The sequence below is a fragment of the Sorex fumeus genome, unplaced genomic scaffold (assembly GCF_029834395.1).
Source record: "Sorex fumeus unplaced genomic scaffold, SorFum_2.1 ptg000044l, whole genome shotgun sequence".
NCBI lineage: Eukaryota > Metazoa > Chordata > Mammalia > Eulipotyphla > Soricidae > Sorex > Sorex fumeus.
In genome coordinates, this window is record NW_026606101.1 from 71,645,743 (window position 1) to 71,661,004 (window position 15,262).

The 15,262-nt window shown below is 40.1% G+C and overlaps 2 protein-coding genes across 2 annotated transcripts in view; one reads left to right on the plus strand and one right to left on the minus strand.

Moving 5' to 3' along the window:
* The window catches only part of SIAH2 (siah E3 ubiquitin protein ligase 2), a 636,369-nt gene that overhangs the window by 195,489 nt on the left and 425,618 nt on the right, over positions 1-15,262 (plus strand). The window lies entirely within an intron of this gene.
* Positions 1-15,262, minus strand: part of TSC22D2 (TSC22 domain family member 2) — a 45,548-nt gene that overhangs the window by 23,060 nt on the left and 7,226 nt on the right. The window contains exon 2 of the mRNA XM_056122058.1: positions 10,030-10,101. Coding sequence (XP_055978033.1) covers positions 10,030-10,101 — 72 coding nt within the window. The remainder of the gene's footprint in view (positions 1-10,029; positions 10,102-15,262) is intronic.

Sequence of the window (15,262 nt, forward strand, 5' to 3'; positions counted from 1 at the left end):
TGATAAAATTATATCAGCCACATAAAGCTAATTTTACTGTAAAACAGTAAAAACTTTGAAAGGTGAGCACATTATACGAATATAGGGCAAATTTAGGACTTACAGAGCAATATATATGAAAAAAATCTCTACACCCAATCCCCCTGAGCAAGTACTTTTCAATACCTTATGCTACTGAATACAGGGGTCACGGTTTCAATCACTGAATTCCAACATATAAGAGAAAGTTATTTAAAAAAATCTAATATTGGGTAACTGAAATGATACGTGAAACAAAATATAACAGATTGTAATTTTAAAAACGGGATTTCTTAAAAATGCAGTCTTCACTTGCAAAAATCAAACCTCTTAAGAGTCCCAAATGGAACTTGCTATTTGAATACACAGTGCTTAGTAATTTAGTTTGACAACAAATCTCAATTTTAAATATAAGCCACATTTCCTGAAAAGGTTCAAGCTGCACTGTTTTGAGAAACCTATGCAGACTAAGCCAATGCTTGCTACTCTAAAGGCCAGAGATGCCTCATTTTTAATAGAGGAAATGGGGAAAGGGTGCAATCCCGTACGCCCCAATAAATTATGGGAGGAAAAACCGTTTCAGAAGTAGCGACTAGAGTGAAAACACCAGAAGGACAATGTTTCAAGAAATTCGCACACACACAAAAACACACACAATGACAGGAAATCTGTGTCTGGGGCTGATGGGGACTAAAGAGATAACTGAAGAGACATGTTTAACCATAACCAATTTTAGTAAGAGATTATTTTGTATGCTGTACATTGTTATCAAACACATCTTTTGGCGGAAGAGAAATAATTTTATAGCTTTAAAAATTTCCTCATGCCCCGTAACACATGAGAGGGGTGGCGCTAGTAGCTTGGGAGACCACCCCCTCCCCCCCCGAAAAAAGAGCTCAGAATAGGTATCAGTATTTTAATAGATTGTGCTTACTTATAAATAATTTATAGTCCTTTTTCACTAAAGATTTTTTTTACCACACCCTTGTGATGCTCAAGGGAGCACTGGGGATGAAACCCTTTCTCCAATACCTCCTCCCTTGCCCCACACAGAACTTAAAAAGATTAAAATTGATGTTTGAAGAATATGAAAATTTTAAAAGCAGGTAAAAGTTACTTATTATTCACATATATGCTGGCTTTGTTATCTGAAAGTTTTTGCTTATGTCACTCTGGACTTTTAGTAACAGTTAACATAGTAAATGTAACTAGTTAAAAAAATTAAAACATTGGGGCCGGAGCATAGTACAGCAGGTAGGGCATTTGCCTTGCATGTGGCTGACCTGGGTTCGATCCCTAGCATTCCATGTGGTCCCGTGTATCACAAGGAGTAATCCTGAGTGCAGAGCCAGAAGGACTACCCCGAGCATCAGCTGGATGTGGCCCCAGAAGAGAAAAAGATATATATGATATCTGATTTCTTGAAACAAAATGTTGTAACTATCCCAGACATATATTCATATATTTAGTAGCATTTTCTAGACAAGTTAGCAATATCTAAAATAGAAACAGCTGCTGACACTAAACAGGGACAGTTTCAGATCAATGGTGAATGGTCACTGTGAAGTGGACTGGGTCTGTCTCACTCCTGCCTGTCTCGGTATTCTGATGCCACGCATGTACAGCGAGATAGATACTCTTGGCTCTCAGCCCACAGTCTACTTCTATCACCATTTCTGGGCCGAACAGCACAACTGAAACTGAAGAAATCTTGTGTTGTAACTATAAATCTGGGATTAGTGAAGAGGAAGGCCGGCACTGCCAAGGGGCTTGGGGGGGGGGGGGGCGCAAAACTGTAATCAAAATATAGTTTTATAAGCCAATGGGTCTCAAAACCAAAAATCTCCTCACATTTGCAGGAAACAAAGTGGCATAAAAATGCTGTTTCTTGAAGCTATCTACTAATGAATACCATTTCCAATGGCCATTTGTTTAATTTTGGTCAAATAGGAAAAACAAATACAACTGAAACCCAACCGAAGTAGCCAACTGTTAGTGTGAGCTGTAGGCACTGTAGCACTGTCCTCCCGCTGTTCATCGATTTGCTCGAGCGGGCCCAGTAACGTCTCCATTGTGCCAGGCTTTGCCGTGCAGGCGAGATACTCTCAGTAGCTTGCTGGGCTCCCCGAGAAGGGTGGGGGAATCGAACTCAGCTCGGCTGGAATGGCCGCGCACAAGGCAAACGCCCTACCGCTGGGCTATCGCTCAGCCACTAGCACTGGTAGTGATTGGAGGCACACCAAATTGTACAGCAAACGCATCAACATGAACTGCAAAACTAATTTAAAAAAGAATCCCCTACTGAACAAATAGTGCCAACTACAATCTTTTTTCCCAGTTATCTATCAACCCAAATCTTTATGAGAACCAAAATGGAAGTAATCCCACACAATCTTTCTAAGGTCAGCCAACTACATGCTGTCGGAAGTACAATGAGGAGACAGGAGTTCACATTTTCAAATGGTGGAGAACTAGAAGGAAAAACAAAATAAAAGCTTCATGCCATGTTCGTTCTCGTTCAATGGATCAGGCTCTATTTAGTTTTCCTCCTCAATCCAACCAAGTCAGTACGAATTTTTTCCTTGAAAGTCCTTGTTCAAGCAAGAGCCTTGATTTCATAGGGGCAACAATACGTGCCTTAGCACATTGAATTTCCTATTCTACTCAAAAATCTATTTGGTGGAAAGAAATACAATCAATAATAGCAGTGTTATACAGAAAGATGACCGCTATAAAATAAAGATTGTACTCCACCATTTCCATCCTTTCTGACTTTCTCTAAAATTTCACCCTGAAAACAATTCCCAAGACCTCTCTGAACAGGCTGTGCTGATTTCTAACTAAAAACGGTGACATGAATTAAAGGAGGAAGCAATGGACGCTTTCTCATTATCAATTCCGAAGTCCGGTGGGAAGTGCTGGAGACGGCAGTGCCAGATGGCCAACTGCAGCTAGCTTCAGGAAAGAAGAGAGAAGACAAGCTTAGGACTCGCTAACTCACCACTTCAAACACGAGATAAAGGTCTATGGTTAAAAATCTGGCAGCAGACAAGTACTTCAGACAACTAACAGGATAAAATGAAGAGGCTAGCCATACACAATTTGTGAACCTAAGCAGTAAGTTAAAATGTCCTCAAATTAGACTTTTTTCAACTCAAGATCGTTAAAATCAACTTATGTCCTAAGAATGAAAATCCTAGTACAGAAAGTATTTCAGAATCCACTTCTAAGGGAGGCAGCCACATAATCAGTCTCTTATTCTCTTTTCTAGCCTTTACTCCCCCGCCTCCTCCAACATCTGATCAAACTGCTCCAATCCCAGAAGCTGTCATCAGGTGAGCTTGGCAGTTCTACCCTCTGGCCTCCTCTCGCCTTCCCACCTCCTGGAATAGAGACTAGTGAGGCAAATCCACTTTCCCCTCCTATTTTATCCAGAACATCAGCCTGCCCACTTCTTGGTGATCATTTAAACTTTGAAACAAAGTTTAAATACAGGCAATTCAGAGAAAAACAGTACTAATTTATGTGTACCAGAAGAAAAAATTAGGTGTAAGGTTGCACTGCCTCGTGGATCAGATAAAAATGCTCACTGACAAGGACGTTCTTAGGGCACCTGGTAAAATATGACTGTGAACTGTTATTTGACACTAATGGTAATTACAGTATTCAGTTTTCTTAGAAAACATATGCTAAAGTATTTTTGGATTCAACTCTTTTGCAACTTACTCCAAATTGGCTGCTAATATGGAAAGAAAACAATGCAGTAACAACAAAACGTTTACAACTGTTGAAGTCTGGCAAGATTATCAGAGCTCTGTTATTATATCTTGCACTATTATAAGAATATTCCCTTAACCTGAAATTGTTTTACTAAACTTGAAATCTTTAAACTGATATTCAAACATTTCCCCCTTCTCTTTGGTTAGGAAATAATATTCACAGAATCTTCTAATTTTGAACCACTTCATCATCAGTTTCTCCTGTTTCCAAAATGCAAGGACTGCAAAATTAACCTCACGCCGCCCTACTCTGCTCCCCTCAGTTTTATCTTTTTATTTTTATTTTTTGCTTTTTAGGTCACCCTGGGGCGTGCTCAGGGCTCACATCTGGCTCTAGACCCAGGCTTTGTGGACCATAATTGGGGATGGAACCCAGGTTGGCAGCGTGCAAAGCCAGTGCCCCACCCTCTGTACTCCAGTGCCCTTCCCCTCAGTTTTTTTTTCTTTTTTTGCTTTTTGGATCACACCTGGCAATGCCCAGGGGTTACTCCTAGCTTTGCACTCAGGAATTACTCGTGGAGGTGCTCAGGGGACCATATGGGATGCTGGAAATCGAACCGGGGTCGGCCGCTCTCTTCAGCTTTCTGAAAAATTGTTTTATCTCTTCCCGCTTTAATTTCTCTCAAGATCAAGCTGCATCCCGAGTATTTCTACTTTGACTAGCCACTAGCTCTTCGACTTTTGAGAAATGGATCGCTAACAAGAATAGCTTCAGCACCATTTTCTCCTTCCTCAATCATTCCTTCCTTAAGGCTTCCTAACTGCATTACCATTTCCTGATTAAGGCAATGACTGACATCTGACGCATCTGAGTCAAAGCTGGCTGCTCAATGCCAAAGCCAATCAGTTGTAAAACTGGGTGATTCGTACTTTTTAAGAACCATCCATTCTCGTTTCCCTTGGCTAATTCAAATTTAGGTTAACATTTTTCGCCTTCATCTAATACAATTCTTCTCTGTAGTCTTCAGATGTCTAACACACTAACTGAAGTTAACGAAGTCTTACTATACATACTCTGGATTTCAGAGTAGCACATGGAATTTCCTCCACCTGGAATCCTCCCTTTCCCTTAGTTCCTTATCTACACACCACCAAACTCTCTCCACTTGCCAGATTCCAACTGAACCTGAACTTGAAGTCTTGACTAATCCGGATCTGCGAGGTATGGGAAAGGCACAGAGCAACTTAATTTGAAATGTTACCACTTGCAACTATGTGATGATAGTGAATCTATACCTTTCCATATTAAGGCCAATCTTACTGGTTTCTCTATTTGGGATCACCACTAACTTGCCCCTTAAGATACGACTATTCTCCAATAGAGTAGGAATTTTCAAAGACATTGTTTCAGGGTGAAGGGATTGAAGAGGCGGAGTTGGGTAAGGGGTTTTGGTGTCACTCAAACATTTCTGGCCAACTGGGCTGGGGATTTAATACAAGGGCACTATGGCGGTGGCATTGGGCAAGGGGTTTCCCTATGGTGCCTGTGGTACTGCCAACTAGGGAACGAAATGGGGCTGGTTGCATGGCACGTGCCCCACATCCTCTACTCTGCTCCGGCCCCAGCAACTGGTTTTAAACTCAAAGTCAACACCCCTCATCAGTTTTACCGTCTTTAGTATTGGCAGGACTGTTTTCCAGGAGGGACAATCCATTTTTAGAAAGGAAGGTCAATGGGTATCTGAAGATCATAAAAATGTTCTAGTTAGTATTTATTTAGAATAATGATGTGAGAGACATGAAGTAGTACAATAGGGTTGTCGCTATCTTTTCCTATTTATTCTAGCTCGATAAACATTACCTAAATTTACATTAGCTTCTGTGCCAACCAATGAACACACTGAGGTTCTTTTCCTTGCATTTACTCAATGAAAGTCTCCCCCCTCCCTGAATGAGTGAGTTTTCCAACCTTTCAATTTCAGCAGTAGATAAAGAGTTCCTGCTTTAATACGATCTTAACGTTTTATAAGCATGTCCCTGGATTTTCACTGAAACCTTGTGATCTAGTCCTGAATGGTCACTGAGAACGTGTTCTCTAATTTTTAGCAACCTAGATAGCCTCTAGTAGAGCATTTCTCATATGGGGGCTTATGGTCTTCTGGTTTGTCCCAGAATATTCTAGGAGGGCTGGGGAAGGAAACCCGGTTGGAAGGGCCATGATTAGAAAAAGGTTGAGAAAACACTGTTCTCGTAGTTGTCCTACCCGAAGGAGGGTAAAATGCAATTGGGTTATGAAGTATAGGAATACTAGGTATTAGGGAAAATACGAGGGTGGTGCAAGGTACTCAAAATACATTTAGAGAGTACTCAACCAATGACAAGCATCAACAAGTAATCCACACCACAGTCATCTTTAAAATCATGCAGTTCATGGGGCTGGAGAGGTAGCACAGCAGGTAGGGCGTTTGCATTGCACGCGGCCGACCCGGGTTCAATTCCCAGCATCCCATATGGTCCCCTGAGCACCGCCAGGAGTAACTCCTGAGTGCAGAGCCAGGAGTAACCCCTTGCATCGCCAGGTGTGACCCCCCCCAAAAAAACCATGCAGTTCGCTCCAAGTGATCCCTAACCCTGAGCACAGAGCCAGGAGTAAGTCCTGAGTACTGCAAGTGTGACCCCAAAAGAAAAACACATGTATTTCAGATCTATAATTATATAGAATCAAATAGATAAATGCAAGTTTCTTGGAAAATAAGTAAACAGTCTTATATGGGACCCATGGCGTATGTCGCTTAGTACTGATTTATTCATAACCTCAAAAATAAAAGCTTCTGAGTAGTCACAGGGAACAATAAGTACTTTCTAATACAAAATACTGAGGTGATTTAAACAAAATTTTTTAAACCCAATAGCTTATAAACTAGATATAATTTTTAAAAAAATCAGGAAAACGTGGCTCTAACTGAAATAACACAAAATAATACAAAAATCAGTACGAGAAATACCACAAGGACAGCAGGAGAAGCATTTCCTGTCAATAACTGAAGTGCACGGCTTTTCTTCCTCATTTCTCTTTAACACAGAAACAATGACCAAGGCCAACTTGTGGGATGCTGCACCTAGCAACTGGTCCTCTCAGCTGGGTATTTTTGTCACCAAGTGGGTTATTCTCTAAGTGGTTATCATTAATGCTAAATACTTTCAAGTCATCTGTTTTCTATTTTGGTGTGCCTGAGGTAGTTTCTTCTCTCTAGTACTCCTTTACTTTTTGGACCTGGCTTCCATAGACAAAAGGTTCCCAATGAGAGTCTACGCTCCAGTGATCAGAAGAGAGGCTTCAAACTGGAAATGCCAAAGAGCTAATAAGCCATTCTAAACTGACTTCTGGACAGTAACAATCTCCAGAAAGCTAACCATGGAAGCTACACTACCCAATTTTCATAGTCAAAATAAACAACTTAATTTGCACTTCTAAAGAAAGGAAACTCAGTATTTTTGTTTTAAATTTTTTTTTGGGGGGGTCACACCTGGCGGTGCTCAGCAACCACTCCTGGCAGTGCTCAAGGGGACCACACGGGATGCCAGGAATTGAACCTGGGTCAGCCACATACAAGGCAAACACCCTACCCGCTGCACATTGCTCCAGCCCTGATTTTATTTCTAAACTGTCAGTGTCTACTGTTTCATATGGCAATCGTTTTAACGGAAACATTCTGAGGATTCTACAGGTGACTAAAGGGGAGACTGGGAAAAGAGAAAGAAAAGCTGGACAATGGTCTCAACTTCAGTACAATACTACTAGGGCCAGGAGAAAAGGATGGAAATATGCACACAGGCACACCGGCGAACAGCCGCTCCGTTGACTAATTCTAGTTCATTCTGGATGCTGTGGGGGCCATGCTCTGTGGGGATGAGGCAGGAGTGCAGCCAGAGCCAATGGCCCAAACCCAGCACTGCCCTTGCAACCAGGCCCTGGCTGGCCATTTCTTTCAACAGAGAAGAAATAAAGGGGTCTCGATGGAATCCCGTCAATGCATGAAAGGTGTATCAATTACTTGTATTATGATTAAAAGCTGTCGCCAAAAGAGTCCCAGGAAAAGGGTCTCATTTTTCAATAAGGAAAAGTTGGATTTTCAGATATAAAGGGCAGGTTTAATGAAAACAGGGATAGGATTTTCTAAAAGCTGCCCCTAACTGGAAATGATTTCCAAGATTTCTTAAACAGGGCCTAAAATATGACCTATACGAGCACTGACAAATTTCTACCTGAAGGCAAATAGGTAATATGAGGACTTTATAGTGCCTTAAGTGTCTCAGTGATGTAACAGAATCAGTATTGTAAACCACATATTTGCCAAGTGAGTAAAACAACAGCTGCCCGCCCCCATGTCCCTAGTTTGCGGAATCAAAATGAAGAATTTGGTGTGATCCAACACAACCAACGTCAAGAAAAGCTCAACACAAAAAAATCTTCAACCTGTTTCCAAAATAATTTAGGCTAATATACACATTAAAGTGTTTGTAGAAGTTTGCCAGAAGAAGACAGAACTAACAAAGCGAGCCATTACTGATTTTCTCAATGGAAAGTTTAATGTGCTAGTTGCAAGTTGAAACAAGTCAGTTAATTTAGTCAGTTTCTGCTGGGCTGGCCTCACCACCTGGGTCTCAACAGGCCGACTTACAGGGAGGAATGGCTGCCCCAGACAACAAACTCTGATTCTATTTTGGCATTAACACATTACAGACAAGTAGTCATTAAGCTTCTTTGTCTCTGGACAACAGGCTCCAAGGAGAAGTGAAAATATTTTCAACCCATGAGAAACTACAGATACAGCAACTTGCCTCATTTCTGATACCTTAAATGTTTCTGGTATCTAAAAAAGAAAACAGATATGAAGTATTTAGCTGTCACAATAAACGATGAGCGGACAATTTCTATGGTTGTTTTTAATGCAACAACAACAAAATCCCTTCTTATATTAGATCCAAATTAGTGAAAACAGTCTTAAACTTTTCAACACTGATGAAAATAACACTCATACTCTTATGGCAACTAACCAAAATTGCCATATGCCTGAAAATGATTCTAATTATTTATAGAGATTTTCTTATTCTAAGGGAAAAGTTTAAAAGTACAACCCACAGCCCTCACCCTGGCTCTCTTTTATAAGTCATTTGAATGACTAAACTTCATGATTGTTCATGTCACCATTATCTTTATGTCTCTAATCTTTCCGTAGCAGTGCAACTGAAAAGCTGATTTTATTAAACATGGTACTACAAAGCTGAAAACCTACCAGTAATTATTTTAACACATTTTTAGTAGGGAACACATCACCAAAAAGGTCTTTGTGTTAGAAAAACTTTGTAAGAATGACACACACAGCAAATCGTGCCTAAGAACTGTAACCACGTCTAGGCAAGGGAGACCATGTCTTCATGTGACACGTACAGGCACTTAGCAATACTTCCTAAGGGAAGAGGCGGAGGTGAGGCCAGGAGTGTTATTCAAATTATGCCAGAAGATACAGATGCATTGCCAGGCAGAGCTAAAAGATTCTAACAAAGCTTTGTGTGAATTTTAAAAACACTGCTTGCACTCAACTTCTATTAATTAGACACAGAATGATGAAATGCTAATAAATATTCAGCAAAATAATTCAAAGAGCATACACTACTTAGAATTGTGTACTAAGCAGTAATATAAACCAAAGTATCTTTTGCTATTAACGAACTCAAAACTTCCATATTAAAAAAAATCTAAAAACCTGTAAGATTTCTGCGAGAAAATAATTTTAGGGATTATGAAACAAGAATGTAGATTAATGCGATGTTAAATGTCTCACCAAGAATTCAACAGTGACTACTTTGATACATTGGTCCAGTCCCTGTTCCAATTTCTTTGTACCAAATTTTGCTTTGAGTCACTAAAGGCTTCTTACAGAGAACTCATTAAAAACGGAACAAAATTTAAGAGTTAAGCATAATTTTATAAAATGTATTTTTACATTAAAATACACACAGATAAGTGTATAGTTCATATTGTGAAATTCAATACGTAAATCCTTCAAAAGTTAAATATACTTAAAATACAATAAGTATTTTTTTTTTAAATAGATTATCCTTTTGGTTTATTTTGCTGCTTTGTCCCACACTAGATCCCAAGTGACTCCCCCAGATCCCCCCACCTAAAATAATAAAGATTAGTTTTAATGATGAGAAACCAGTACAGTGCAAAGCAATTCATGCATACACTTTTGCATGTATGCATTTTGTACGTAAGTATTCATACCTATCCCAGAGGTTCTTTGATTCCTGAAACGTGTTCAAATGGAACGCTTGGTAGAAAGCAGTTGAAGGATTCCTGTGAGATCCAAGAATCAAATTGAAATGAGATTTGAGAAAATTCAGTACAATCACTACTTTTCAAATAAGATGGAAGATTTTAGATTTCTAGTACAGTGATACCGCTTAACAAAAAACAGAACAACACTTAAGCTTGCTTAAAAATTAAAAACATTCTGCAAATTTAAAACCAAGCCAAGTCCAGCAGACCCCACAACTGAGGATCACAGTTCAAAAAGGAAGGCGTAACAGATAAATTAAATACTAACTAGCATCCAACTGTGTGTATGCTAATTTACATTTGAATTAGAGCAGTTCATGGCCTAATCAACACTGCTCAGTATCAGATGCTTTTGTAACTATACATTTTGCAGTTTAACAAAGCTCTTCTTGGGTACCGCATTTTATGTGAGTTCCCGCGCTGACCAACCCTGCCACAGCACTTCATAAATTCTTGACTTACTCATGCTGGAGGTAGCAAAGGAACGGCAGCAAGCTAAGAATGTAAGTGCTCTGAACACCAGACACCACTCTGAGTACTTGGCATTTATCAACTCAGTTCTCCAACAGCCCTAAGAGGCAGGTGCTATTATTATGCCCATCTCACAGGTAAGGAGATAGTGAGACAAAACTGACTTGCCTGACCTCTTACATGGCAGTTTGGCCCTTAAGTTTACACTAAACACAGCAGTTAGATGTTAATCAATAGCTCTCTTTATCTGTTAAATATCAGATAAAGCAATTTCCAGCATTTATCTAGTCATTGCCCCCCTTTAAAAAAAACCCAAAAACAAACAGGGACCCCCCCCAGCCCTAGATCATTCTGGCACCCCTCTCCAGGGTGGGGAGCAGGCATTATCTTTGGGGAACATGGAGTTAAAAGGCCGATACCAAGTTAGTTTTGTGGAATGATCGAGAAATTGAGACTGCATGTATGTAAAACTTCTCTCCTAATAGGCAACACTCAATAGATGACAGTGACTGTTCTATCACCAAGATGAGGTTCAGAAACAACCTGGCAGAATTCTGAAATCCTAACAAGGGATCTACGAGAGTTTGCAGAAAAACTGACAGGAAACCCACTAACAAGTTCCCCTGGAAGAGCAATCAATCATGGAACAAAACAACTAAGAGAATTCCAAGATTTCAAAATGTAGAGTAAGAAGCACTATATGACTTTATTAACATTTTAAGAATTATTTTTTCAGTGGGATTTCAAAATTTAACCAGCGAGCCCCTCTTACGTGATCCAAAGCTCGACACGGAAGGCACGGGATGCCAGAGTGTAACCAAAGCAGCTGCTTGATTAATTAGGGGTCTTCAGTCTGAGTACTTCTCTTAGCTGGCTCTACTCCAACTCCTGGCTATTCCTTTAACCCTTTCTTCTCTACCTTTCTCTTGGTCTCAGACAATCAAATGTACTCACTGATTAGACCTACAGATATCAAGAAAGAATTAGAGGTTGCCACCTACTGTTTAGTTAACAGTTCTATTCTATTTGACAGGCTGAGGTCCTCCTTTTCCACTGCACTTAGAGCCATCGGGTCTGCCAAATTAAAGCCAACTGAAACAACTGAACATTCAACTTGGTTTTATCACCAAGCTAAGCCAGGGTCATATGGGAACTAGTTTGATATTCACACAGGTCTTTTTGAAGACGCTGGATTGAAAATAAACAGAATGACTCAAGAGGAAAGTAGTAAAACATAAGAGAACACAGTAAGACTTGAAGTTCCTCAACATGTCTGAAATTCAATATTGTAAGAACATTTATAATCTGTTTGTAAGGACGGTATCTGTTAAAAAGTTCAGATCACCTTACTTTGGAATGGGGGGAATATACATATTTGTTGTATGAATCAAATTCATATCCAGGAAAAAAGTTTTAAATAAAATGACATGACTTAAGTCAGGGTGTCAAGCATTTTTATAACACAAACTCTGAAACAAAAATGTTTTTCCTACGTCAAATGTAGAAGTAAAAAAAAAAAATCTATATCCATTTATGTTTATCTGCAGTTAGTCATATAGCACCATCCAGTACAGCCCCAAACCCCGAAAGATTAAAATAAAAGTCACAGAGCTCTATATACATAGATTCCAAGAACACTGAGATCGTTTTATTATAAAATTTTAAATCTTTGGTTTCTGGAATACTTCATACACGATGCTAGACATAAATATATATTTTAGCAAATAAAGGCAACAATCAGTCTCAAAACTGATTAACAGTTATAGATTGAAGGAATATGAAACCTGCTGACCAGAAAGCTTCAAAAAGCCATCTGTGAATACTGAAGGGCCCAACTATCAAGTACTTCTCTTCTTGAGTGCGTAAAATCAAGAAAATTACGAAAAAAGGAAAAGTTCCAGGTTTCAAGTTATACCACTTCAGGTTGCAGTGCACAAAATCTGAAGGCACTGACGAAAGGGTGACTGAAGAGGTAACTGACTACATGTTGATTCTATTGCTCTGGGTCATACATTTTGCTCTGCTGTCCCAGAAACAAAATTTGAAACTAGTTTCTAACAAAATCTTTGGTGTCAATGTGACAGATCTAATAAAGCGCTTTATAGGAAGACTGACATTCATTTCAACCACCTAAATGAAAACATGATTTTTTTCAAAACCAATACACAAAATGTAATCTTCCCTCTCTAATCTTATATATCTGTCATGTTAATTTCTAAGCCCATCAAAGTCTTTTTTTAATATAGGAGTTCTGCTATTTATTCAGCCATTTATTAAACTGATTGAATAGTACATCAAAGTCTTGACTCATAAAAATGAGTGTTTACCTGCTTTACTGATATGCTATTCTTTGTAGGGTAACTGGAACTGAAAGGAAAAACACATTCTCAAATCTAAACTACAGAAATTGTCAAAGCTTAAGGCATGAGGTGAACAAGCCTCTTAGACTCAGTAAAGACCTAGCTACTCTGGGGGTGAGGGGTGGGGACTGGGCCACACCCCGCAATGCTCTGGAATTACTCCTGGCAGTGCCTGGGGGACCTTATGGGATGCAGGGATCAAATCCAGGTTGGCTGCGTGCCAAGACAAGCACCTTACTTGCTGTACCACTGCTCTGTTCCAAACACCTACTTCTTCAAAACTCAACTTCAAAGGTCCTTAAATAGAAACCAGGGAAACGCAGTAAGTGCAGAAGGGCCATCTCCAACAGGATCATCGAGGGACTTTAATAATTAAAGCCATCCTTTGGGAAAAGGGTAGAACACAACAGATCAGTGGCACAGGAGTCTTTCCTCCTCCTATCTTAGAGCCAGGAAAGCAATAAAACAGAATTAACCCTGGGAAGATCTGAGGGTTATATAGCTATAAAGGGCCAAGTCTAAATCTACGCTTTATCACTTAATAGCTGTGACTCAAACCCTCAGTTTCCTTAATCCATAAAAAGAGGGAAGAAAACACTTCCTTACAGGTAGCTGGAAACATCAAATGAGATCATATAGATATACAAGGGCATGACACAAATTCTTGCTGCAGTTATTAGTACAGCAGTCAAGGTGTTTGCTTTGTGCGCGGTTGGCCTGGGTTCCACCCATCACTGGCACCCATTTGGTCCCCCTGGCATAGCCAGGAGTTATCTTGTGCACGGAGCCAGGATTAAGCCCTGAGCACTGCCAGGTGTGGTCCCAAAACCAAAATACAACTTACTTGCTTTGTGCTTTAGAAACGGTGACTGAGGCAAACAGAATCCTTACAATTACTTTAACCTTGAGTCAGGTATACCAGGCTAGCATTTACATTCCAATGGATGAGAATCCTGACTTTTGGAACTCAGATCCTCACTAGGTACTCCCTATATACAGCTTAATCACAAGATTCTAATTAAAAACATAGTAACTACTCTAATGGGTGCGGGATTGGTTCCAAAATACACACTACTTTTCAAGAAACTTTTAACAACAACATAAACATGATAAAAATCTCAATTTCTTACCATGACATTTAAGGCCTTCACTGGGGAACCCTGCCAAATTAACCATATCACTTCTCAAATCTGACATATTCTCACTTTTCTACAATGCTGAATTGCCTTCTCCCTCTACTTACTTGCAAGGCCATCCTCTTATCAGTGACCTAATCTGAACCTTTTTAAGAATCAGTTCAAGGATTTACTTTGAATTTTTCTGTATTCTCAGCACAAGTGCAGAGAAAAATTTATTGCTATTTTAGCTGCTTCCTCCCCACACTATGATCTATTATGGTGCCCTCAACTGTTGCCTGTTAGCGCCAAAATTACTCCACGATAGCCCATAATGTGGATCAGAGTATGCAGCTTCTAATTTTTCACACAGTCTGAGATAAGACTGTTGGATAGTCTTTTTTGGGGGGTGGGAGAAGTGTGGTTTTGCTAAGGGATTCCTGGCTCTGTACTCAGGAATTAATCCTGGTGGCCCTTGGGGGACCATATGGGATGATGGGGATCAAACCCAGGTCAGCTCTCGCCAGCCCCATGTTGGGAGTCTTATTTCTGTATCCCAGTCCTTTCCACCCAGAGAACACGATGAATGAACATGTTTTTATTTTACATGGTTCTTTGGGTGTAGGACCTTTATGAGTATTTGTAATCTACACTGAGGAGCTGGGGGAACGACACACATGCTTCCAAGCAGTGCTCATGAGTCCAAACGGTTCACGCAGCTACGCTAGGAGACCTCCAGGGCTGTACCTTGCCAGTCTGTGGCAGGCATTGCTTTAACTCCTGGACTAATGCCAGCTCTGCGAACTCAATTTATCACAAAATAGTGGCCTGACAGCTCCCTCATGAAAGCGAGCCATCTACAAGTATTTTATGCCTAAATATATGGTCTCACTGGGGCAACTTTAGAGCTGACCGAAGCCCCCAATTTTCATTTTACCACTGAGGAAAACAAGCTCAGTGGTAGAAAAGCCAGGATTAGAGTACAATCTGCTCTTCTTACTACAGCATGGCTTTTCTGGCCTCCAACATGGCCTCCTTTTCTCCCATGACGTTCACCACATACAATTACATATTCACACCCAAACTAAAGACTGCTAGCATGATTTGCAACATGTGAAAGGGTCCAGGTGCTAAAGCAGCTGGGGTACAGAAATACTGACAATTCCTACGATATCTGGGCGAATCTTACGGACTGTTCACAAACTACTTGCATGCCTCATTTAGTTGTCTTGA